This window comes from Lynx canadensis, chromosome E1, assembly GCF_007474595.2.
Source record: "Lynx canadensis isolate LIC74 chromosome E1, mLynCan4.pri.v2, whole genome shotgun sequence".
Lineage (NCBI taxonomy): Eukaryota > Metazoa > Chordata > Mammalia > Carnivora > Felidae > Lynx > Lynx canadensis.
Window position 1 is genome coordinate 55243368 of NC_044316.2, and position 27179 is coordinate 55270546.

Sequence of the window (27179 nt, forward strand, 5' to 3'; positions counted from 1 at the left end):
CAGGGCACCTGGCTATCGGGCTATCGGGCACGCCCCCACCCACAGCTCTTACCCCACCGGCTGGGGGCGGCTGGCCTCTGCTCTGTGCTCTCCACCACCATGATGCGGCAGCCAGGGGGCATTCACCCCAGACAACTGGCGCAAGGTACATTTTTAAAAGCGGGCACCACCCAGTTGGCTCCCCAGAGGACACCCCACAGTCCCGCTGCCCGGTCTTCCTGGCTGGCTCAGTGTCATCCTGTCTGTCCGTGGCCCTGGGGCCAGATGCAGTAGGACATAACATCCCTGGGATCCTCCAAAGAGTCCGAGACCAGCTCCAGAGGGGCTGGGGCGCCCCTCCCCCAAGAACCCCCAGCATTAGCCTTCAGGTGCTGTTGAGCCTAGGGTCCGGCTGAGCCCCTTGGGAAGCTACTAGACTTGGGTTTTCCTGACTACCTCTCCTCACCTGGTCCCCCAGAAGTGGTCCCTGGTGGCTTTTTCTCAAGACAGGTGGAGTGGCGGACAGCCGTACCAGTTTCGTGGCCTCTTCCTCACACTGAGTGCCAGGGAGGCCATCTCGGTGGCCGCCTTCTCCCACGGTGCCCCCTCTATTGCCAGCCACTCATTTCACTGGCCCGCCGAGAAGAACCCTTCCGCGGCTCTAGAGCCACTCCCTGGAACCATTACAGTTTCGGTGGAGGAAGGGCTGGGGCAGTAGCAAAAGGGAGGGAGGCAGTCGTGCTGGGTTTGGAGGCCTGGGACCTCCCGGCAGGCCCAGCTGAGGGCAGAAAACACCCAGAGAAGAAAGAAGGATCCCTCCGACTGGAGACGGCAGGGACAGAGCTGAGACCGGCCGTGTGCGCCGGGAGGACAGAAAAGGTTTGAGTCCCTTTGGGCAGCATCTCATGGACAAGCCACTGAACTTGGTCCTGGAGAGGGGACACAGCAGTCACCCATCCTGGAGGGGCAGGGGCTGAGGGGGGCAGCAGGGGTGGGGAGGGCACCAAGGAGCCTTGACAGAGCAAGTAGCAGTAGGGGAGCAGAGTGGTCTCCAAAGTCCTGTTTCCAGTTGAACGTGATGGTGAGCGGAGCCAAGGATGGAAGGCCAGGCCCAGAGGGCACGTGGCCCCCGCCGCCCCAGCCCTCCCTCCCTGTTATTGCAGGGTGACAATTTTCTTCTAACCACAACTAGCAATCAACCGTTCTCAGAAAAGGGCCATTGTTTAAATGACTGCAAGGTCCAGCAGCCAGCCCTGAATGCCAACTTCGCATATCCAACCAGAGAGCTCACTTCCTTATCTTCGAGATTGGACAAGTGGCGGCAGCCCCTGGGAGAGCCGAGACAGGAAGGCTGCCTTCCCGAGAGCTCCAAGTCTCTTCCTGGGAGGTGGTGGTCAATGGAGGGAGGGGGCGGGGAGAAAAGAGGTCTAGACTCCAGCCCTGGGAACAGCTGGGGCCAGGGGAGGGCCCCTTAACCGTGGACAGGGGAGAGGGAAGCAGACCCCGGCTGGAGAAGGCAGGAGGCGGAGATTTGGAACATTTGAGCTTTGTTTCCTGTCTGCAGAAGCTCTCCTGGAAATAAACGAGCGCCACAGGAGGCCTGCGCACGCCCCAGCGATTAAGGCTAACTGATTCACTGCAAGAAAACCAAGAGGTGAATTCCTGGCGTGACTGTCTAATGCCGAGTCAAATCAGCACCCAGCTCCCCAGACAGGGGCTGACACGCAGGCAGGAACAGCCTGATCTCGGAGATGTTCCTAGTCAGATGGCAGTGATCCTGACCCCCAAGACTAAAAGCACAGGAGAAAGGGAAGGGACAAAGAAAGAAAAGATGTAGGGCTTTAAATATGTGAGCAAGCCAAGTGTCACTGAGAAGGCCGGGATGGGACAGAGCCTCCATGGAGACCTGTACCGTCCCACACGGCAGCCACTTGATTTCAAAGACTCAGTATGAAAAGATGTAAAATATCTCATTTTTTTTATATCGATTAAAGTCAAAATATTTTGGATACACTGTGTTAAATGAAATGCATTAAAAAAAATAGTTTTATGGGTTGCTTTTCACTTCGCTTTTAATGTGCGTTTCCAGAAAACTTAAAATTACTGATGTGGCTTGCATTTGTGGCTCACAGTAAGTTGACCCTTGGACAATGTGGGGGGTGCAGGGTGCCCCCCCCCCCCCCCCCCCGTTAAGTTGAAAATCTCTGCATGACTTTTGACTCCCCCCAAACTTAACTACTAACAACCTACTGTTGACTGGAAGTCTTACTGGTAACACCAATGGTCGATTAGCCCAGATTTTATATGTGATGTGTATTATATAGTCTCACAATGAAGAAAGCTGGAGAAGAAATATTAAGAAAGTCTTTAGGAAGAGAAAATCTGTTTATAGTACTGGACTGCATTTATTTTCTTTTAAAAAAAAATTTTTTTTAACGTTTATTTATTTTTGAGACAGAGAGAGACAGAGCATGAACGGGGGAGGGGCAGAGAGAGAGGGAGACACAGAATCAGAAACAGGCTCCAGGCTCTGAGCCATCAGCCCAGAGCCCGATGCGGGGCTCGAACTCACGGAGTGCGAGATCGTGACCTGAGCTGAAGTCGGAGGCTCAACCGACTAAGCCACCCAGGCGCCCCTGGACTGCATTTATTAAAAAAAAAAAAAAAAAAAAAAAAAAAAAAAAAAAAAAAGCCCCAAATAAGTTGGCCTGCACAGTACACACCCATCTTTTTCAGGGGCCAACTGTACAATTCTACCAAACAGCTCTGACCTGGAAGCTGGACAGGGTGTCCCAACCTTCAGGCTTCCCAGGCCTCGCCCCTGCCACATCTCCTTCTGAAGCAGGCAGGCCGAGCTCCACCTGGCTCCTTGTCCTGCCCCCAGGGCCTCCCCTCGCCTGGAGCTTGCGTCCTCCTCTGTGGCGTGAGCAGCGGAGGTGGACTAGTCCAAGGTCTCCCCCCAGCACTGTGCCAGCTACGACTTCAAGCGGTAGCTGCTTGCATCCCCCAGCCTGGAGCACGCAGGCCGAGTGACGTGGGCCACTCGCAGCTCGTGGGGCCGGAGGCCAGAGCAGGGCTGATCAGAACTGAAAGCCGCCCAGGTCCCAGTTCCAAGGCCGCCATGCACGCACGCAGCTGGGCAACAGGGTGGCAGCTGGGACGATGTGCCAGGGCTTATGCGCCGCCCCCCCCCCCCCCCCCCCCGCTCCCTGGGCTCCTGCAGAGAGGGGCATTCTTCTGCCTGCTGAAGCAGATGGTGGCAATTGCCGACTTTGCCCTGGGAGCCATCACCTGCCAAGCTCCCGTGTGGCCCTCGATCAGGCCAGACTTGCATCTCTGCAAATTGCCCTGTTTGAACAGAAGCTCTGCCACCAGGCCCGTGGAGCCGAGCTGACTGATAAGCTCTCCCGCCTCACGCCTCCTTGGCCCGCTGAGGAGCGAAGGTGCCTCCACCAGCTGGGCCTGGAGAGGTGAGGGCTGCCGGGGCAGGGCGTTAGGGATGAGCCTCCCTCTGCCTGCAGGCGCCAGGGGAGGCAGAGCTGTGGGCCCCGGAAACCAACAAGCCTGGAGGTCAGCCTGGAGACAAGCAGAAGGTGACCACGGCTGCCTAAGAGCAGAACAGGAGGAAAAGGAGCTCTTCCTTTTGGGCCTTTTACAGGAAGAGTCTAGCAATTCAAACCAGCCAACAAACGAACCCCACCTATCGCGAGATTAGGGCCCCCCATACTGGATGGCGAGACAGAGAATACAGGGTGACCTCAGGAGTCCTCAAGTCCCAAGTTGGCCTGAGAGGACAAGGTCAAGGCGGCCTTCTGGTGTCTGTTCCCCTCTAGGAGTGACTTCCCTTCCCTAGCCTTGGGCCACAGAGGCCGGCCCAGTCCAGGTGCTGGACCAGTGCTGGGACGGCCCCGCCTCTGGGCCGCAGTGAAGCCTGCTATTGCACAAGCAACCCCTATGTTCCAGAAAGTTCCAGAAGTCTGCAGCTGCCCACTGTCACCCCGGAACTGCTGGGCCTCCAGGTCTCCCAGGGTGCCCAAGGGCTCCGGGCTGCCACCTTGAAGACCTGCGGCCCACCTGTGAAGTTCAGGTCTGGTGGAGGCGGCGAACCTGCACGGAGCCCCGGGCACTGGCCTGAGGAAGGACGAGGTTTACAGAACAAAACCGAAAGAGCTAGCAACAGTCTTCACAGCTGAGGAGCAGCCCTTCCTAATTAGTCTTCCCTGCCAGGAAATTGGAAGCACACAGGACAGGCAGCTCTGTGGACTCGGCTGGTTGTCCTGGTGACACTGTTTAGACCCAGCAGGGCCCGGCTCTGGAGGGAGGGCGGCAGAGAAAGGCGTGGGGTGCGCTGAGGGAAGCCCACCCCGGCCAACTCCCTGCACGGCAGCCCCGCTTCCTGGACCCGGGGTTCACATTGTCCCAGCAGAGAGCCGCTCGCTGTTGGGCTACAGTGAGTCATAGAAGAGACTTCTATGAACGGGTCCTAGCTGGGCAGGAGCTCCTCCCGCCAGGCCCCAGGTCAGAGCCCCGAAGGGGCACAGGTGCCAACGGGCTACAGGCAGCACTGGAGGGAGAAGCACGTGTTCTAATGCCAGCTGCGTCCACAGAGGAGCGAAGGGAAGGAAATCCCTCTTTGTCAAGTGGCTGTCGGGTACTAAGCCCTGTGCCTGCTGTCCTTCTCCATTAGAGACAGACGCCCCTCTTTTACAGGTGAGGACCTCCACACCCTCTCCACTCCACACACGAGCCAGAGCGAGCTACCACCGCCAGCTTTCGGGGACCCGTTACCTGTCTGCCTCCTGCCAGATGTGGCTCTTTTCCACGTGTGAGTCCTTCAACCACAGACTGAGCATGAGGACACACAGTGACAGTTAATGGAGGTGGAAAGAAAGGGGACCACAGAAGCCGGGCTCCCCCTCCAACACAACGCAGAGGGTGCGGCCGGGAGGAAAGCGGAGCCCCGCCTGCTTGGGGTTTTCTGCAGGTCCTGGCACCTGCCCAGAGCAGCTCGCCAGACGGACGGACGGGCTCTGATAGGGCTGTGGAGGCTGTCACAGTCCCGCCTTAAAGCAAAACTAAAAATCAAACCTTAGATCCTGAGATCAGTCCCTTAACAGTTCGAAATTGAAAAGGTCAGACAAAAGGTTCTCGGGAACATTCCATCGGTATTCAACATCCGAGATCCTATTTCCTCCAACTCCTACCAACTGGTAACACCACTAACATTGCAGAGCGCTCACCGTGCTGGGTGGTGCTTGCCGCCGGGCCCGTCCTGCCCGTGCCCCATGCAGGCTCCCTAACACCTGGTAGACCCACGGGCTAGATTCTTCCAGCTGGGGCTGTCAGGATGCAGGCAGCTTCCAATTTATCTCCCGGCTTTGGAACATCGATAAATTTTACAGCTAAACCTGGTTTCCGTCTCTTCCGTAGCAACAAGTGTCTTAAAAATAAAACTAAAACCAACACATGTTTTTCCGATCTTTGGACATTTTCCTAGGCCTCTGAAGGTTCCAAGCTTGTGAAGGCTGTGGATGGCCATGTGTTGTTTAGAATTCTGCCATCAGCTAGCTTTTGGTACGAATGATGCCAGATGAGTCAAATCGGCATCACAGCATCACAGTGGCCAGGCGGAGCACAGCCCCTCCCGGCAAGTCCCCGGAGTCCATCGTCCTCTCCTAGAGGGGGTGAGGCCACCGTGGGGGGAGGGGTGCACTGCCACCACAGGCTGTCACCTCAGGGCCATGGTCAAAGGCTCAGGATGCCACCAGGAGATGGGACCCAGCCTGGCAGTGTTTCATTTCCAACAGGGAATCCAAGAATTCTCAGCTTAATGTAAAACCAGAGAGGCCCAGTACCCCAGAACAATCACAAGAAAGGAGGAAAAAACGTAGGAAACTGGTAAGGCAGGGCTTGTCTGACCCCAGGTGTCTCAACGCTCCTTTTTTCCAAACAGGACCAACAGATTCACGGGCAACAAACTTGGCCAAATTACGTCTTTGAATCTGATGTTCAGCATTATCCCCTGGGAACTGAAGTTAGCTTTTCACTTACTACCGCTTCTGCAAATCAAGACCGCCACCACTCAACAGACAAGCAAATAGAAACCATGAGCACAGCAGCTGTAGGGCATGTTCTAAAAGTGCAGAGACCATGGGCGCCCTGGGCGGCTCGGTCGGTTAAGCGTCTGACTTCAGCTCAGGGTTCGAGTTCCAGCCCCGTGTCGGGCTCTGTGCTGACAGCTCAGAGCCTGGAGCTGCTTTGGATTCTGTTGTCTCCCTCTCTCTCTGCCCACACCCCCCCCCCCCACTTGCACTGTCTCTCTCAAAAAATAAGCATTAAAAAAAAATTACAGTGCAGAGACCAAATTAAGCTTCCCTTACTCTCTGCAACTTGGGAGACTGAAGTTCTGGCAGGGTCCAAACCTGCTGACCAAGCGTAGCTCATCTGGGTGGAGGGAGGGGAGCCACAACTGCAGGAACGAGCACAGGAAGCAAAGCGGGTGCCCGCACCCAAACCTTACACCCCGAGACCTCACTGCGTCTCTCGTTACCTGTGCAGGAAGGACTGAGTGGCCGCTGGCGTTTCATTCTGTGACTCTACCCAGCAAGTTGCGCCGGCCCAAGGAGCAGCCCGGGGCTCAAGTCTGAACCCATTCCCAAGAAGAGGGGAGAGCTGCTTCCTGGCCCGAGGACAGAATGGGGTCCTGCTTTTGGCCCTCTGTCTCCCGCGACAGGCTGTTTAATGTCAAGGGATCCTGTGTGAAGGGATGTACAAACTAACCGGAGACCTCGGCCCTGCCAGGTCTGTCTTCTTGTGTAAACATGTGCTCTTAATACTAAACATATCTTGTTACGGCCTCACTGGCCGACCACAGCCACCACTACAGAGCAGCTGCCAGGGACACTGGGACGAAGGGAATTTCTGGTGTCGCCACAAGAAAGGAAAAGCTTAGAAAAGGTCAATCAGAATGACTGACTCCAGACTCTGATCCCCTACAGATGCCAGCACTCCAAAGAGAGTGGGAGGGGCAGGAAGGGCCATCTGCAATACAAAGGGACACCTTCCCAGATGGGGGCAGGAGATGCAGGCTGGAGGGCTGCCTGCAGGTGGGTGCCCGGCCCAGCTGTGGCTGGAGGGTCAGCAGAGAATGTGGTGAGGGAAGTACAGAACCTAGACCACAGCCTGGTGCTGCTAAGCCGGGGAGCCAAGAAGAGGGAGAAGAGGGTGAGGAGAAGGATAAAGGCCCCCAGGGCTCCCTCAGACCATTAGAGACACTGCTCCAAGCCTCTGGGACCAAAACGCAAGATGTCAGGCTCAGGTCATCCGCGCTGTATCGTTGGGGGGGGGGGGGGGGGGAGGACACCCCTCGACTGCGTGGCACAGATGGGAAAACTTTCCATTTGGAAACAAAATCTGCCTCCTAAGGCTCTCTGACCCAGAGCAGATCCTGAGGGGAGGAGAGCTCACCATCTGAGCACCTGGTGTCCTACACAACATTCAACTCTAACACAGGCGGCTGATTTGTCTTCCAGTCTCACTTCTGGCGATACCCACCCTCTGCAGCTTCCCCGGGAAAACACAAGGCACCGTGGGTTCCATCTTGAAAGAACAGTCTCAGGCCTTCATTAACTGCCCAACCTTCCCTTCGAGCCGCCCTACTAGGCTCCAGGTCTGTGCCGCAGGGAAGCCAACACTGCCCGCGGTGGTTCTGCTTTCCTAAGGGGTGAGTGTGCGTCCCCAAAAGGGATTCAGTGGTTTCAGATACAGCTCATGTCTAAATCATTTTTACTCCTAGCTTTCTTACACTGCTTTTGGGACTTCTGCTATTGATGCTACGAAAGAAACAGAATAGGGTCACTAAGGGAGAAAGTTTAAAAAGCATGGAAATTGATTCAAATATCATTTATGGCATCTAAAAATCTTGATGGGGGGCACCTTCTCGAACACTGCCCTATCTGGCCTCGGACATGGCCGAGTTGCCACAAGTCGGGGTACACCTGACAGGACGGGATGGGTGAGGACACGTAAAAAATGGGCACAGTCTCCAGCATCTTTGCCTTTTAATATAAGATTTGTTTTCATCGTTTCTGAGTGTAACACATTTCTTCTAAAAATAGAGCTCTTTGCTTGTTCTGAAACTTAACTCCACTAGGAGGTGACAGGGAATAAGGCTGACCGTAATTTTGGGGTGACGCTGCCAGTGTTTCCTGGTCACGGACTCTGGATGCTCACAGCGAGGAGGAGTCCATTTCAAATCCATGGTACTGAAGAAACGTGACAGAAAGTTCCGAGCTCCCATCCATGCCTGGCGTGGACCCACCCGAACGCGGCTGACACGTGGCCAGATGGCAACGGCCCTTCCTCCAGGAGGTGCGGACAGAGGGATCCCACACACGTCCACCGGAAGACAGCAGGGTCCCCTTCTAGCACACCGGTTAAGAATGTAAGTGCACGAACACACGAGACATAGGGACGCGGCGCTGAGGATGTTACACTCCGGCCCTGGGCCGATGCAGACCTGGATTTAATATCACGGAACTCGCTGGGGTTTTCTCACAATACAGATGAAGAGTGAGATTCTCCCCCTGCCCCCAAGAAGAGCCTGGTTAGCTCCTGAATCCAAAGATGCCCTTGATGTATCCAGTGAGGCCACTCTTGGTCTTCTGCTCCAACTTGTCCTCGAGGGGTGGGAAAGCCACATGGTTGAGGGCCAGGTCAAAGAACAAAGGCTTGCAAGGGATGGGTTGGAATCCTGGCGGGAAGTGCACGAGGTTGGCTTGCTTGGTCACAAGGGAAGGGTCCAAGCAGAAAGTCTCAAACCGTTCGACCAGAGGCTGGAAGGCAGATCAGAGGGAGGAACCCAGGCGTTAACCACAGGCCACCAGGGGAGCGTCATTCACTACGTGCTGAGCATCCAGTTCAGAGCCTACAGGGGCTCCCTCACTTGATCCCCACAAATCTCCTACGAGGGTGCCATCATGTTCCCATTTCATAGCGGAGAGTCACTGAAGCCTAGGGAGGGTGAGCGAGGGGTGGGCCAGGACCGGGGCACAGGCCTACCGGACGTCCCAGGCAGAGCTCCCAGCCAGTGGAGCTGCTCTGCACGGTACACGTTCCTACACCACACTACACGCTCCTTATCTGGGCCCACCTAGCTGGCGCTAACCTTACCCAAGCAGCTCTGAGGTCTCCGAGTAAAAGAAGGGAGACAAGTATGGTGTTTACTTAGAAGTTAAGGGTCCTCTGCTCTGTAACCGAGCACACATTCCTAGTGAGTTGTGAATCCTACTCTTCATTCCTCAAAAGCCCCAGACGTACCTTGTTATCCTTTACTTGGGAGGAAGTCTCCGTTTGGTGGGAGTCACTTGCATCTGAAAGTTGCATAGGGACTCCGTAAGAAGAGACACTTAACACACCACAGTCACATATGACACCTGTCACACGTATGGGTTCTAAATCCCAAGAGCCAACATGTGGGGAAGTTAGCCCTCTCCTTCCTGGGCCAAACTCTGCTAAGCACTGCAGACAAGCACATGATAAACCCAGAAGTAACGTCAGCCCGGTGGAGCTCCCACGGCCGTATGAAAATTACTAGGGAGAAGAGACGGCCTAACAGTTTCTCTAAATTCTTCTACACAGTTTGATGCCTTCACGTGGCAGATGTAACAGCAGAGAAAAAGAAAAATCTTACAGATTAACCAAAACAGTAGTGTACGGGGTGGCAGAGAGGAGGGATGGCAGCGAAGGAAATTCGGGAACAGAGTCAGCAAAGCACAGGCAAGTGGCTCACCCAGGATCGCTGCCGCCTGCAGAGAACACTTCTCTGACCTCACTTGTGTGATGAGCTCTTGAACGTCAGGCAGGTCCTGTTAACGAGTCAGAAAACAGGTTCTCACGAGCCAGGGCCAGGTCAGAGACGGGCACCAAACTAACCTGACTGCGCTAAGTGATCCCACTGGTATTTTCGTAGGCTTGAGACTTTATAAATGGTCTGCCCTATTAGAAAACAAAACACTAGCTTGGGGTGCATGCCTGGCTCAGTCTGTGGAACAGGCAACTCAGTCTCAGGGCCGTGAGTTCAAGCCCCACTTAAAAAACGAAACAAAAACTAGCTTGTTTCAAACAGGAAAAGCTATGCCGTGGCTTAAGTAACATTGCCCGGAGAGTTGCGATAACAATAAATAAGCAGATCAGACGCTAAATGCACGATGGGCCAGGCTGTGCTGAGCAGTTCACATAACTGCTGATTCCATCTTTGCAATAATCCTGACATAACCTGCACTCCCCTTTGCGGAGGAGGAGACTGAAGCATAGGGGGGCCACAGAGCGGGCTGCAGTCTCACGCCCGGCAAAATTCGGAATGATCTGAATCCTCCCGCCTCCATTCCCAGACTTAGGTCAGACGGGCATTTGTAAATGCCTCTTCCTCCTGGGATAACTGTCCGCAGAGTCTGCTTCCACATCCCAAGGACATCCCATGGTTACACTGCCACCGTGCTGGTCACACGCCCCCCCCCCCCCCCCCCCCGACTCCTTCCTCTCTCTCCACCTTCACCAGAGGACCTGCTCCTTCCTGCTCGCCAGTCTGTGACTGCGACAAAACCACAAGCTCTCTGAAGGCAGAAGCCAGGTGTGCACGTTACCCTGGAACCCAGCACTGTTCTGAGGGAAGGGGCGGGCGCTTGGGGAGCAGTGGGTCCCGCCATGGGTAGTCCCGGCTTGCCTTTCCAAGTAGGCTCCACCAGTAAAATGTGCCTGGATTCCTTGGCCCGGCCAATGCTCTGATCTCCACTTCATCCCAGCAGTCCACAGCTTAAGAAGCTAGCTGTCATTCAACAAGCAGTAATACGAACCAAACCACCAGGTACTTTCCACAGGCAGGCAAGCTTCGAGGAGGTACACCCAGATTGCCCAGGGGACTCGCTAAAATGCAGATTTAAACCAAGCAGGCTTGGAGTGGGGCCTGAGAGTCTGCATTTCTAGTAAGTTCCCAAATGCTGCTGCTGGCACAGGCATACTTTGTGTGGAAAGGCTTCGTCGGTGGTTCTCAACTTGGCTGTGTATCACCATCACTGAGGGGCTTTAAAAAATCCCGGTGCCCACCCTAAACACCACACTGATTAGAACCAGCATCTCTTGGGGTGGGACTCAGCCACCTTTTAGCAATCTTCCCAGGTGACTGTAACATGTAGCTGAGTCTGAGAACTGTACTTCAGCTTTACTTTAACCAGGGAATGGCTTTCCTTGTTAGCACGTGAGTCCATGTGAGGCCTGGAACGCTGCCAGGAGTTACAGCCTGTGGTTCCCGGGCCCTCGGGGGCACACTACATCCCACGGCGGACCAGGCAGGACCAACCCGAGGAGGGGCCTCAGCCCCCACGGAGCCTCACAGCACAACTTCTCTGGGCCTGGAAACAAGGACCAATGACTCACCTTTAGGCTGTTCTTGAAGGCTCCGGCGTCAGAATTTACTTCATTTGCGTATTTCAAGACTCTGTCATACAGGACAAGGGCTTCGCTCCACTTCTTCACCAACACATAGGACTGAGCGATGAAAAAACACCTGAGGGGAACGGGAAAGAGCCAGAGTATTTTAGAGCAACAGTTACCTGAGATGAAGGCTTTCCTTCAAGTTAAGGCTAAATTTTACATTTGGAAACAGGTTTGTTTTTTAAATTTTTTAAATCTTTATTTATTTTTGAGACAGAAAGAGAGAGAAAGAGAGAGAGGGAGAGAGAGAGAGAGAGAGAGAACGAGTGGGGGAGAAACAGAGAGAGAGGGAGACACAGAATCTGAAGCAGCTCCAGGCTCCGGGCTGTGAGCACAGAGCCCGACGTGGGGCTCGACTCACAAACCTTGAGATCATGACTTGAAGTCGGTTGCGTAACCGACTAAGCCATCCAGGCACCCCTGCAAACAGGTTTCTTAACCTCAGGATCACTGCACACAAGATCCCGACTCCTCATCACTGCATGGTGACCCCGACATCCTCCATCCGGGCTTGCCAGGCTAACCTAGCCTCTTCCCCGCCGGTGACAGTGCAGGTCCCACTCTGTGAAAGACCCACTGTCTTTCATCTACTGTCTGACTCTGCCGCTCCCAAAGGCATGTGGCAGAAGCGGGGACAGGCACGAAGGAGGAACGCTGCCTGGCTCAAATATGAAATCCACCCGCCACGCACACGTCCGGGCCAGCTCGTTCATCCCTGCTCATCTTTTTCAAAACCAAACCCGAGAATCCTTTTCCGAATGGAAACTACTCCACTGGGGTCAACAGGGCCTGGGGCTGCCGGTCCCTAACAGAAGGGTCCACGTGGACCAGGAGGAGGGGTGACAAGTGCGACGACGAGGCACGCTAGAGAGTTAGCGCTAGGGCATGAGAGCCAGAAGGCGGGGGCACAATTTCACAACCGACGCTATTCTGCCATCCTGTCCATGCCCATCTTGCTCCACACTGCCCACCTCCAAGTTATAAATAACATGATTCACTTAAAAAACAAAACAAAACAAAACAGAGGCTTAGCTTTCTCCCAATCCAATTCAGGTTCCGCTCTGGTTCTGTTAACTAAACCTTTCCTACACTTGTCCCTTTTCCACCGGGAGGAAGGAGGGGAGAGGAGGGAGAAGACCTTTAGCAGGGGCTCCCCCATCCCCCTCACCCCATCCAAAGAGCAAACGAGGTACAATGGAAACTCCCAGCCACCACCTTCAGCAAAGACGTCCCCTGAGCACGCTGGGCTAACTGTTCTGACCGCGGGCCAGGTAGGCATACAGCCAACAACCCAATCTTCTCGAGTCTGGTCCACGCTCCCAAGGCTTCCAGAAACAGCACGCGGCACAGGGGAGCCCCATCCACCTCATGGGACCTTACCTGTAAGCCTTAAACACCAGCGTCCTCAGGCCTATCTCCTTCTGGAAGGCTCTGTCCTCCTCTAAGCCAGGAAGCTGGAGCAATTCCACCAGATTCTGCACAAGAGAGGCAACAAGAGAACTCATGAAGAGCAGGCCTCTGGCTGGGTTTTTGACAGGAAACCCTGTAAAAAACACACGTGGGCAAGGAGAGCCCGGGCCAGGAATGACGGGAAGGTCTGCGAGGGGAAGCTTGGCAGCAGCCATGCCTGGTGTCACCGCCGTCCCCTCTCTGCTACCGAAAGCCCGCTTGTCCTTTACGCCCCTGCTCACGTCTCCCCTCCTTCTGAGGCCTCCCGGACCAAGTCAGCTAGAGGAGGCCTCTTGCCTCCTTCATTTCAGAGCAGCCCTCTGTTTGGCATCTCCCACAGAGGCCTGGTTTGTGTGCACGTGTCTCTCGATCTCACTCACCGGCCAACTCCCAGGGGGCCAAGCCGGCGTGGCCTCAGGGGGTCCCACGGCCTGTGGGGGAGGATCTCGCACAGATAACACCTAAGAGGTCACTGGCCTCCACACATCAGCACGTGGCCTGTCGAGGCCCAGACTGCTGAGCTGGTAGAACGAGACCCTTTTTCCCGAGACACTAACAGCTGCTGCCTGTCACACCCCCTTCACTGTGCAAAGCCGAGTCGTTCTGTGTCCAACATGCAAAGGACGGGCCCTGGCTTCCCTAGTGCTCGTGGGTCACCTGCAGGATGATGTCATAGAGGCGGATCAGATCCTGGGGCCGCGGGGAGCGCTTGCTGTCGTCTTCCGGCTGCTGCTGCAGCAGTGCCTTCTGAAGACCTTTAGCCATGTTCTCGTTCCGCTTGATGGCCGTTGACAGCTTGATGTAAGTCAGGTAGCTGGAATGTACCACACGTCAGCTCAGGTTATGCTCAGAGAAGCTGGCGTTCTGAGAAGAGCACTGGACCACAAGTTGGGACTGACCTAGGGGAAGGGCGTGGGGCGAGGGCGTGTCACACAGTAGGGCCATTTGGCCTGGGCCTCAAGCTCAAGGGGCCCACGATTCTGGCTGCTATTCAGTGGCAAATCTGCGGCGAGCCAGTATGAGACCTTACGATGAAATCTGATTTTTGCTTGAATCATATCCCCTGTTTCTTTCTTAAAGAGCCACAAAGCTACTAACTAACTTCAGGAGTCACTGTTAGTCCTTGAGATGATCCATGGACGGCAAGCTCGTCCCTGGAGCAAGGATTAATGACGTGCTGGCCCACACTACGAGGACACTGAGCTTGCACGACAGCTGCTCCTACTCATCCGACGACCTTCTCTTCTCAGAAAGTACTAAGGGACAACTTCTCTGGATGGTCATGTGTACTGAACACACGTACACACTGGAGACTATGCCTGCTTATTGTAACTGGACCGCCTGGAAAATCTCTTTTAATACTTGGGGATATAAATGTGGTAACAATCGAAGACTGTTTAAAATGTATTTAGAGGGGAAAGTATTTGGGCCTCTAGATCTCTTACTCTGGCAGAAGACTGGAGGCATCCCTGGGAGAGCACACAGCCTGGGGACAGGCACACAGGCATAGCTGAGGTCAGGGTTCCACAAAGAACGCTGGGGATTACGAGACTGTCAAGTCCTAGGTGCTGCCCCCTAGCCTTCCCCTACTCGGCTTGTAGGACAAGAGCTGCTGGTACATTCTGGGGATCTGACCCACCCAAGAAAACACCCTCCGAGATTTTGGAGTCAGGGTCCCGGATGAAAAGGCAGAACCAGAACGTCTGTAGCGAAGCCCAAGCTGATGAGCCCCACGCACAAGTGGAGTTCCCACCAGACAAGGTACATTTTTTAACAGATGTCGAACACCGCATAAAGAAAACATCTAATAAGGCAGAAGAGGCCAAAACCAAGGGGGAAAAACAGCAACTTGGAAGAATCAGACTTGGCAGGAAGAAGAGGGAGGGAAAACTTTCTGGTCATAAGCTTAGAAAGAGACACTAAGCTTATGGGACACCTGGGTGGCTCAGTTGGTTAAGCATCCAACTTGATTTCGGCTCAGGTCATGATCTCATGGTTTGTGGGATCAAGCCCCCATTGGGCTCTGTGCTGACAGCACAGAGGCTGCTTGGGATTCTCTCTCTCTCTGCCCCTCTCCCACTCGTACTCTCTCTCTCTCTAAATAAATAAATAAATAAATAAACATACATTAAAAAAAAGAGAAAGAGACACTATTTAAAAAAATCAATATTCAAACAATACACACAAGCTCTTAGAAATTAAAATGGTATGAGAAATGAGGAAGCTTGTAAGGAAGCCAGCTGGGAGGGACCAAAGGAAGAGCGCGGGCCATCGTGGGAAGGGGTAGGAAATACCTAAATCCAACACACTCATGTCATTTAGAGATGTAGAGGTAAATACCAAGAGACTTTGTTTAAAGAATGATAAGGGGCAATCCCTATCAAAATAACATGAGCATTCTTCACAGAGCTGGAACAATCAATCCTAAAATTCTAATGGAACCAAAAAAGACCCTCAACAGCCAAAGCAATCTTGAAAAAGAAAACCAAAGCTGGAGGCATCACAATCTTGGACTTTAAGACATATTACAAAGCTGTAATCATCAAGACAGTATGGTACTGGCACAAAAACAGACACTCAGAACAATGGAACAGAACAGAAAACTCAGAAACGGACCTGCAAACATATGGCCAAGAAATCTATGAAAAAGCAGGAAAGAATATCCAATGGAATAAAGACAGTCTCTTCAGCAAATGGTGCTGGGAAAACTGGACAGCGACATGCAGAAGAATGAACCTGGACCACTTTCTTACACCACACACAAAAATAAATTCAAAATGGATAAAAGACCTAAACCAAGACAGGAAGCCATCAAAATCCTAGAGGAGAAAGCAGGCAAAAACCTCTTTGACCTCAGCTGCAGCAACTTCTTACTCAACATGCTCCAGAGGCAAGGGAAACAAAAGCAAAAATGAACTATTGAGTTCTCCATCAAAATAAAAAGCTTCTGCACAGCGAAGGAAACAATCAGCAAAACTAAAAGGCAAGCAGCGGAATGGGAGAAGATATCTGCAAACGACATATCAGATAAAGGGTTAGTATCCGAGATCTATAAAGAACTTATCAAACTTAACACCCAAAAACCAAATAATCCAGTGAAGAAACGGGCAAAAGACATGAATAGACACTTCTCCAAAGAAGACATCCAGATGGCCGACACACGAAAAAATGCTCCACATCACACATCATCTGGGAAATACAAATCAAAACCACAATGGAGGGGCGCCTGGGTGGCTCAGTCGGTTAAGCGTCCGACTCCAGCTCAGGTCATGATCTCGCGGTCCGTGAGTTTGAGCCCCACGTCGGGCTCTGTGCTGACCGCTCAGAGCCTGGACCCTGTTTCGGATTCTGTGTCTCCCTCTCTCTCTGACCCTCCCCCATTCATGCTCTGTCTCTGTCTCAAAAATAAATGTTAAAAAAAAACAAACAAAAAAACCCCCCACAATGGATACCACCTCACTCATACCTGTCAGAATGGCTAGCATTAACAACTCAGGCAACAACAGATGTTGACAAGGATGTGAAGAAGATCTTTCTTGCACTACTGGCGGGAATGCAAACTGGGGCAGCCACTCTGGAAAACAATATGGAGGTTCTCCAAAAAATTAAAAATAGAACTACCCTATGACCCAGCAACTGCTGTACTATGTATTTATCCACGGGATACAGGTGTGATGATGTTTCGAAAGGGCGCATGCACCCCAATGTTTCTAGCAGTGCTATTGACAATAGCCAAAGTATGGAAAGAGCTCAAATGTCCAACAATGGATGACCGGATAAAGAAGACGGGGCATACATGTACAATGCAGTATTACTCGGCAATCAAAAATAATGAAATCTTGCCATTTGGAACTACGTGGATGGAACTTGAGGGTATTATGTTAAATGAAATTAGAAAAAGAGAAATATCATACGACTTCACTCATATGAGGACTTTAAGATACAAAACAGATGAACATAAGGGAAGGGAAGCAAAAATAATATAAAAACAAGGAGGGGGACAAAACATAAAAGACTCTTAAATATAGAGAACAGGGCTGCTGGAGGGGTTGTGGGAGGGGGGATGGGCTAAATGGGGCATTAAGGAATTCATTCCTGAAATCACTGTTGCATTATATGCTAACTAACTTGGATGTAAATTAAAAAAAAAAAAAAAAAAAAAAGGACAAGTGGCTGCTTCTGAGAAATGGGAAAGATCATGAGATGGATTTTCCTAAAGCTTTTCAGAAAAATGAGATTCTCAAAACAAAGTATTATTCAGAGTGGTAAAGGAATTTAGATACATCTTTACAAAGTTTTATGAAAATACAACAGCTAATTGATTCGTGCTGTCAATTTACCCCAAAGCTGGCTTCTAGAGCCTAATTTAAATCCAGAGTCCTGGTACCAGCTAGTTAAAAAAAAAAAATTCTTTTTTAAATGTTTGTTTATTTTTGAGAGAGAGAGACAGAGTGCAAGTGGGGAAGGGCAGAGAGAGAGAGAGAGAGAGAGAGAGAGAGAGAGAGAGAGAATCCGAAGCAGGCTCCAGGTTTTGAGCTGTGAGCACAGAGCCTGACACGGGCTCAAACCCACGATCCGCAAGATCATGACCTGAGCCGAAGCTGGACACTTAACTGACTTAGTCACATAGGCACCCCATCCACGGTCCTGGTACCAGCTAGATGTGCAAGTGGGAGAATGGATTCAAAGGCAGGGAGGCATCACAATTTGAAGGTTTTCTGAGTCCTGTTGAAGCTCAGGGTCTTTTCAAGGATAGGAAGTTGGATCAACTCCTGACTCCCGACTCTCTGTGGCTGTTAACTACAAACGCGCTCCCTAACCTCCTGGGTCTTGGCTTTCTCACAGAACTGCTGCGATACAGGGCATCAAAGAGACGTTCTTGTTCGATACCCCTCCGAGTCATCTGGCACTCAATTTGACATTCACATAATATTGAATTCTCTAATATAGACAGAGGGTGTTTGCACAGTTTTGTTTTCATAAAAAAAGGGAGGGGTTAGGGGAATGGCTGAAAATAGAGCCAAGTTCACTAAAAAAGTTACGAGCAACAACTAAGTAATTAAGATTTCAAGGTCACGTGGGGTAGAGAATCTAGAAGTGCAGTGTTCCCAGGTCACTTTACTTCTCCCCATGAAGTTCCAAAAAGGTCACTCTTCCTTCCATCCTTCTGTGAAAGAAAACGAGCCATACCTTAAAAAAAAATTAACCTGACAAAGTGATTTAAATTTTTTTTTTTTTTTCAACGTTTATTTATTTTGGGGACAGAGAGAGACAGAGCATGAACGGGGGAGGGGCAGAGAGGGAGACACAGAATCGGAAACAGGCTCCAGGCTCTGAGCCATCAGCCCAGAGCCCGACGCGGGGCTCGAACTCACGGACCGCGAGATCGTGACCTGGCTGAAGTCGGACGCCCAACCGACTGCGCCACCCAGGCGCCCCCTGACAAAGTGATTTAAAAACGTATTATGAAAAAGCAAAGGGAAAGAGTCCAGCTACGTCTGAGGAAAAACCTGGCGGGGGACCTGCTCCACCAGACACCAAGGCTTACTACAAAGTCACAGGAAATCACAGTACTGGTGTGAGTACAGAAAATAAATCAGCAGAGCAGAAGAGGGTCCAAAAAAGAGCACGTGAGGAGAAAACGGGATGCACGCCTGACCGAGCTGGCACCGTAGGTTAGTGGGGGAAGGATGGCACAGTCAATAAATTGTAATGAAACAATCTATCATCCTAACGGAAAAAAGGTGAAGCAGATCCTTATGCTGCACTCAAAATAAACCCAATATAGAATTAAACTTAAGTTGAAATTGAACTTAAATGTAAAAGGGATGATGGAAAACATTCAGAACACGGAGGAGAGTAACTTTAGGAGTCTGGCACGAGGAGGAGAGTGGTTACCTGTAGAAGAGAGGGAGGAATAACCAGGCTGGGGCCACAGGGAACTTTGGAGTTACTAGCTGTATTCTCGTTCTTAACATACGACGCTTAAAATTATATGGATCACAGAATAACATACGAATGCAGTATATATACTCTTTTCCTTTTTCTTTTTTTCCTAAGTAGGCTTCACACTCAGCACAGAGCCCAATGCGAGGCTTGAACTCACAATCCTGAGATCAAGACCTGAGCTGAGATCAAGGGTTGGACACTTAATCAACTGAACCACCCAGGCGTCCCGGTATATATACGCTTATGATAAAACGTGCATACGTTTGTTAGTGTTATTTACTATATAATATTAAAATACACATAAACGTTATATATACTCTTTCATTCCAATGATATATTTTACTACATTGTGAAAAAGTAAAAAAAATGACAGCCCTTACCTGTGCAGGTACTGAAGATTAGATACCTTCCCCGACTCCCCCTCAAGGGTGTAATCTCTCTGTTTCTGCGGAAAGCAATAAAGGTAAAGGTAAAACAGCCGACCCTGTCCTTGGCTCTGACCCCTCATTCCATGGCGTGGTCCCCAAGGTGCCGTGGAGCACAGGCACAGCTCTAGTAAATTAGGGATCTTTAAATATCAAATTTCTCCAGGGCATATTCTAGAACAGCAGGGCCACTCGGCTGTCACCAGCACCTGAAAACTGGACTTAAGTAAGAGAATTCAGAGTTATGGCCAGTCAGGCTTCCTGTCCACCGCTCCCAGTGTCTAGACCCAAAGCGTGAACAACAGACAGTCCACAGCCCATGGCTCCGTTTTAGGGCCTGCACCTCGGATGCGCGTTCTGAGATCCAAACTCTGGGCTATCAGCTCAGCCTTTTGTGGTTGGCTGAACAATGGCTCCTACAGATGTGAACATCCTAACTCCAGGACTTGTGAAGGTGTTACCTCACATGGTAAGAGATGTGAAGAAGTTAAGGATGTCTTAATCAGCCTGGATTATCCAGATGGGCCCAGTGTAATTACAGGCTCCTTCTAAGAGGGAGCCAGGAGGGCCGGTGACAGAGACAAGGTATTGGGACTGAAGCAGAGGTCAGAGAGGAGTGAAGGGGCCAAGCTGCTGGCTTTGAGCATGGAGGAAGGGGCCACAATGCAAGAAATGCAGGTGGTCTCTAGAAGCTGAAAAACGCCTTCTCTGGAATGCTGAGAATGGATTCCTCCCCTAGAACTTCCAAAGGGATGCAGCCCTACGAACCAGTCTTACACTAAAGGCCATCTGAAGGTGGGAGAAAATTAGATGTGTGTTTTTCAAAACCCTAAGCTTGTGGTAATGTTACAGCAGCCAAAGGAAACTAAGACAACTTGGTATCACCATATTCACCACACACGCTGTGAGGGGTCCCTGCAACTGCTATGGGTTCAAGGTGAATGATGGAGGGCGGGGCTCTGTATATACCTATTAAGTGGATGAAGAGAAGTATAAAATACAAAGGTGGCTTAATGATAAAGGAAACAGGTCCACAGCCTAACAAATATTTATTAATGTTTTTTACTCAAAGCACCACGGCAGATGCTAAAATATAAAGTTGCTTTTAATATGCTTATAATCTTGAAAAAACGTATTTAACAAAGTAAATATAAAACAATACATAAGATGTTAAAAGGTAATTCTTGGCAAAGTACCAAACAAAAATTACAGCCACAAGTGCTAGATATTTAGAACACGGGGAGACCTTTATGGGCCAGGACGGTGCAGGCAGGCTTCCCAGAAATGGTGAGCTCTGAGCTGGACACTGAACACCAGGGCGGGGTTTGGACAGGTGAAGAGGAAGAGGAGGGACAAGCCAGGTGTGAGCAGGGAAAGGAGAAAAGGGTAGGAATGCACGGAGGCGGGAAAGGCCTACTAACAAGATGGTGAATACAACAGCTTGAGGCACAGGACCCAGAGGGGAGCAGCAAAGTACAATCTGGAAATGGGAAGGCCCAGAATCCAGCTCACGGAGTTGGAAGTGCACTTGCTAGACCAGTGAGCTCTCAAGCAGGGTGCACACGACCCAACAAGTGTGGTATAAGAAGAAAATGAGGGGCGCCTGGGTGGCGCAGTCGGTTAAGCGTCCGACTTCGGCCAGGTCACGATCTCGCGGTCCGGGAGTTCGAGCCCCGCGTCGGGCTCCGGGCTGACGGCTCAGAGCCTGGAGCCCGTTTCCGATTCTGTGTCTCCCTCTCTCTCTGCCCCTCCCCCGTTCATGCTCTGTCTCTCTCTGTCCCAAAAATAAATAAACGTTGAAAAAAAAAAAAAAATTAAAAAAAAAAAAAAAAAAAAAAAGAAGAAAATGAGAACTTCTACTTATGTTTACCTCATTTCTATTAAATAATAAATTATATATTTACCAATAAGCGTATCAGGGGTACATGCTCAATTTTACTTACTGGGTGCACTATTACAAAAGTTTGGAGACCACTGCTCTAGGACTGGGAGTATCATTGGGTCTTTCAGTGAGACAGTGACATGGGATCAAGAAAGATCCCACTTTTTGGCGGAGAACTGAACCCAGACCAAGATGGTAAAGAACAGTCAGACCTCTGTGGCAGTCTAAGACAAAAGGCTAACCAGAAACGGGGTCGGGGTGGGGGTGGCGGGGTGGACAAGTGGAGACAGAAGTCACAAAGAGAGTTAGCAGGGTTGCTGGTGATTTGTAGAGATAAAAATGGTTCCGAGGTTTTCAGCCCAAATGCCCGAAAGAATCACAGTGATATTAAAAAAGGGAGCACTGGAGAATTAATTACCTGGAGCTATGAACTTGAGACCAAAGGCTTACTATGAACCCATTAAGAGGAAGAGGATGGAGAGAAAAATCTCTCAATCTGATGGAGTTCACAGGCATCTGTCTGTTAGCAGACCACCATAGCTAAAAATACCATGGCTAAGAGTCCCTGCACTCAGACCACTGGACCCCCTGCCCCACTCCTACACTGAGAATGAGACACACAGACTGAGAAGGACCTCAGCCCCGAGCAAGGGCCTGGGGCCCAGATGACAGTCCTACCTGATCTGGCTTGAGCTCTTCTCGAACGGCCTGGATAGCGTCCCGACACTCACTGAGCATGGATTCAAACAGACGCTCCTTGGTTTCTTCGCTTTCAGCCTACACGAAGACGGAATGAAGTAAAAGATTTTCTTCTGAGTAAGCCACAGTACTCTAATGGGAGGAGGGCATAACAGTGCCTTGATTCCCATTACACATTGAACACACACATCCAAAACACCCTAAATCACAGACCATTTCAATTGTCACTCTTCTCCACCATATGAGGTTTTTCTTACAGTCTTTCTCATTATTCGTATGGAAATGGAATTTTATATATATTCACATATAAATATAAAGCAAACATACTGAGAAAGAATCTGCATAACTGATCTGAAACTGTCAAACGACAGATGCTTTAAATTTTCTCCTATCATAAAACTTTCTACCACTTTCCCCCCACGCTCCTACCTCTGCTCAGGACCTGCGTCTGACATCCTTGAAGCACAGCACACCCCACACTGAAACACAGCACGCCAGAACAAATGGTCTGAGACTCTACTGTGCGCCAGCAGAATTGCCCTTACAAATGTAACCCCAAGACTCGCTGATTCTGGATTTCTATTAGGTCCAAGCAAGTGAGTAATAGTGCCAACCAATACCCAATTAAAAATAGATTTCTCTTAAGTATCATACGAAGCTCCCTTCACCACAGAAATCTTGTACCCTGATATTCCCTATGGCTATGCTGAGGCTGACAAGCACTCCACGACAGTCTCTGTACAAGTTCAAGGGTGTGGTTACGCCTCTGCCAGCCAGCAGGGATAAGGGAAAAGTGATTCATGAACTGAGTACCTGCCAAACCACATTACCATTGTAAAGAATCTGATTGAGCAGGTAGGAATGGATGAGAGGCAGAAAGGAGATGGACTTGTGTTACAGGCAGACCCACTGTGACTTTAAAACATCAACACTCCATTATTATATTTGACTTTCCACAGATACATCCAATCTAATCTCTTGACATTCAACTGACCTTTAAGCCCAAAAGAAAAAACCCAGTACTGCCCACTCCTTGAAGAGGCTGGTAGGGGCTTATAGAAAAACCTTTTCTTCTCTTGAGAACTCTTATGTTTTTCCTGGTTTCCCGTGAAAAAAAAAAGCCAACAAAAAACGTCCTTATGAATTACCCAATATAAATCAAACATACTTTTCTACTTATATTGACTTTCCTGTTGATCACTAACTTAGGAAAAAATCAAGGGCACATTCTATAAACCTATAAAGGCAAACATGGCCACCATTAATTTGCTGAAACCTGAAGAGCACTGTCCAAGAGAACTTTCTGTGAGGGGGCATCTGGCTGGCTCAGTCAGTAGAGCACATGACTCTCAATCTCGGGGCTGTGAGTTCGAGCCCCATGTTGGGTGTAGAGATTATTTATTTATTTTATTTTTTAAGTTTTTATTTATTATTTGTTTTAATCTTTATTTTTGAGAGAGAGACACACACGGAATCCAAAGCAGGTTCCAGGCTCTGAGCTGTCAGCACAGAGCCCGACGCGGGGCTTGAACCACAAACTGTGAGATCGTGACCTGAGCCGAAGTCGGACACTTAACTGACTGAGCCACCCAGGCGCCCCAATAAAACACTCCTAAGCAGCACCTCAAGTTAGCAAGATCCTCTGCAATAACTGAATCAAACCTGCTGGCCAAAGGTTTTGAAGTGTGAACCCTGTGGGCTAGGGCGGCCACGTAACAGTTAACCGGAATAAGACCTGTAGACACACTTGCCACCGACCACGACCATGCACGAACCCCCAGCCACACTGTCAGCAGGCAGGGTGAGCCTGTGCGTCCAGCACCGTGTCGGGGGAGGGTTTCGCCTTTTCGAGCAAAAGGTATATGAAGTTAAGAGAAGAGCAAGCCTTGTTTCGCCAGCTACCTAGGAGCGGTCTGCCTTCCTGTAGAGAGAGCGTGGCACAAGTAACTAAAACGATGCAAAACGCTCGGCCTCTTTACTGCCGTGGGTCACCCCGTTCCCTCTGAGTAAGGACACCTCGGCACCAAGGTGCTGAACACAAGCAAACTTTCCCACTGCTCCCACGAAAGCCTCCGTTCCAGCAGGAGTTTTACAGAAGCCTTAAACCGCATTGCAGGAAAAGGCCCACGGCAAGGGAGGGCCCGCGGTCACAGAGCACAGTGACTCAGAGATCGCTAATCTCTGCAGCAGAGCTTCTCAGGGTTCGCCCGGGACTGGGCAAGAGGTCTCCAAACAGAAAGGCTGAAACGTACTTTGCTACTTTCTCCCGTATTTATAAGCCTATCTGGGAGGCTAATAGCCCTGAAAAGACAATGGGACAAGATCCACCCTCCGTGGAGAGGCAGGATTCCTCAGGATCTACATGCAGACCCCTCACGTCTGCCATGGAACCAACAAGAACGTGCTCCTGTACTCAAGTGGCAACCTCCCTGCCTGAGAATCTGTGGTAGGCCTGCACCTTTTCCAGGTGTGCCTATGAGACAGAGAAACCTTAAGCCCAGAAGTAATGTGTTACTCGGACCTAATAAACTAAAAAATTCGAATCAGTTTTTATAGAACTTGGGACACCCCAGGATGTGTTTTTCGACAGCCTCAAGACATGTCTCAGGGCCATGTACACGTGCAGAGGAAAAGCAGCTGCTGTGTATCCTGGGGTAGAGACCAGACCCCCTGCTATTCAAAAGGGCTTCCAGACTGTTTTCACTGGTCTACAAAGACTGCTGGAAGGTGGCGGTGTGACTAAGAGACTGACAAGACGAGTCTGACCACATTCTGCACTGCACCTGCAGGAGAACCAAGGGGATGGGACCAAGCCTTCCCCAGGCCACTAGGGGCCAGGAAACAACCCATGGAAATCTGCTAAAGGAGGAGAACACAAACCTCCCTTAAGGGACAGATTAAAAAAAAAAAGAGAGAGAAGGGGACAAATGGTCTCCCTTCCACTCACACTTTAAAATATTAACCATGACCCGAGGATAAGACTCATCAAACCTGCCATCCTCCCCAAAAGAGCTGCCTGACAACATTTTCGCAATGCAACCACCAGTGACAATTCAGGTATGATCAAGTATTAACAAAACAAAACAGAAACAAATTATAGAGTAAGGCAATTATTTAGCACACGAAGACGTAAAGTCTGGCTCAGGAGACCAAGAATGTTGCAACTGGATTTTGGCAGTAGATTTATTCTCTGCTCCAGTCTTTTTGGTCTAACACTCTATCTCCCTGAATTATTTCTTCCTTCCAGGCTTTTCAGTGAACCGCTGTTCTAATATTTAAATGGCATAAAAGCTCTACAAGCAAACATCACTGGGCCTACCCAATTCTTGCATTCCAGTTCCTAGAGAGGGGCAACAGCAGTACTAGTTAAGAAACGCTCAAGACGTGCCTGGCCGGCTCAGCGGGTGGAGCACACAACTCTTGGTCTCAGGGTTGTGGGTTCAAGCCCCACGATGGGTGTGGAGATTACTTAAAATCTTCAAGGGAAAAAACAGAAGAAAAGAAGCACTGAAGCATCGAAACCAGGAGTCTGCATCTCCAAGGCACAGCTCTTGGTTCCCAGGGCAAAGAACAACTCCACATAATGAGAATGGGCAAGGTGGACAGGGCCTGTGGGATATCCAGCCAAATAATCTGGCAGGGGCACAAAGGGGGAAGTGGTTCTTCTTGGGATCAACCTCAAATGGCCAAAGGGTATTTTCCATAGTTAATAACCCATGTTTGATTCAATTCAATAGACATGTAATCAGCTACAGTGCACGGCCTGACATCTAAGGATTTGAGTAAACTTTATTTCATACTGTACTTGAATTATTTTATTTACCCGCTAGATTTGGTATATGTGTGACATACGACATTAGGCACTGAACTGTTTCTAATGTTAAAACCTTACCAGGATTCTCTGGGATTGACACACTTTTGTTCGATCAAGATCTTTTACATCTACCACATTATTTGAAGATCTCGGATATTCAGAAGTGACCCTAATGCACTACTGTAAGGTCCTTAATACCCAGAGATCACTGTATTCACTGCAATCAGAACATCAACTAGGCACTTGACAGGGGCTAACAAACACTACACATCCTACAAACACTAAAATGATAAGGGAATATTATAAACTTAATGTCAATAAATTCAACACTGTACATGAAATTAATATACCCTTTTTAAAAATAAGATTCATCCAAAGGACACAAGATGAAACAAAATCTGAGTGCTTTATCTAATAAAAGAATTATATTTGTTGGGGCGCCTGGGTGGCTCAGTCGGTTGAGTGACCGACTTTGGCTCAGGTCATGATCTCACGGGTCGGGAGTTTGAGCCCCGCGTCGGGCTCTGTGCTGACAGCTCAGACCCTGGAGCCTGCTTCAGATTCTGCGTCTCCCTCTCTCTCTGCCCCTCTCCCACTCATGCTCTGTCTCTACCTCAGAAATAACATTAAAAAAAAAAAAAAAAAAGAATTATATTTGTTTAAAACAAGCAAAAACAGGGGTGCTTGGGTAGCTCAGTTGGTTAAGTGTCTGACTTCGGCTCAGGTCATGATCTCGTGGTTTGTGAATTCGAGCCCCGCATCCGGCTGTGGTAACAGCCTGGAGCCTGCTTTGGATTCTGCGTCTCCCTCTCTCTCTCTGCTCCTCCCCTGCTTGTGCTCTTTCTCTCAAAAACAAACATTAAAAAAAATTATTTTTATGGCACAAAAACACTCAGATCAATGGAACAATATAGAGAACCCAGAAATGGACCCATAAACGTATGGCCAACTGATCTTTGACAAAGCAGGAAAGAATATCCAATGGAATAAAGACAGTCTCTTCAGCAAGTGGTGCTGGGAAAACTGAACAACATGCAGAAAAATGAACCTGGACCACTTTCTTACACAATACACAAAAATAAACTCAAAGTGGATGAAAGACCTAAACGTTAAGACAGAAAGTCATCAAAATCCTAGAGGAGAAAGCAGGCAAAAGCCTCTTTGACCTCAGCCACAGCAACTTCTTATTCAATATGTCTCTGGAGGCCAGGGAAACCAAAGCAAAAATGAACTACTGGGACCTCATCAAAATAAAAAGCTTCTGCAGAGCGAAGGAAACAATCAGCAAAACTAAAAAGGAACTGACAGAATGGGAGAAGACATTTGCAAACGACCTATCAGATAAAGAGTTAGTATTTTAAGATTTATAAAGAACTTATCAAACTCAACACCCAAAAACCAAATAATCCAGTGAAGAAATGGGCAGAAGACATAAATAAACACTTCTCCAAAGAAGACATCTATATGGCCAACCAATACATGAAAAAATGCT

General features: G+C 50.0%; 1 protein-coding gene across 3 annotated transcripts in view; it reads right to left on the minus strand.

Moving 5' to 3' along the window:
* Nucleotides 1–8022: 8022 nt before the first annotated feature.
* The window catches only part of SRP68 (signal recognition particle 68), a 37060-nt gene continuing 17903 nt past the window's right edge, over nucleotides 8023–27179 (minus strand). For all 3 annotated transcript variants that reach the window (XM_030295085.1, XM_030295086.2, XM_032591086.1), the window contains 8 exons: nucleotides 21853–21951; nucleotides 19248–19312; nucleotides 13576–13732; nucleotides 12850–12944; nucleotides 11413–11542; nucleotides 9770–9845; nucleotides 9298–9350; nucleotides 8023–8813 (listed from right to left, as the gene is read on the minus strand). In XM_030295085.1, the coding sequence (XP_030150945.1) occupies nucleotides 8586–8813; nucleotides 9298–9350; nucleotides 9770–9845; nucleotides 11413–11542; nucleotides 12850–12944; nucleotides 13576–13732; nucleotides 19248–19312; nucleotides 21853–21951 (903 nt within the window). In that variant the 3' untranslated portion in view covers nucleotides 8023–8585. The remainder of the gene's footprint in view (nucleotides 8814–9297; nucleotides 9351–9769; nucleotides 9846–11412; nucleotides 11543–12849; nucleotides 12945–13575; nucleotides 13733–19247; nucleotides 19313–21852; nucleotides 21952–27179) is intronic.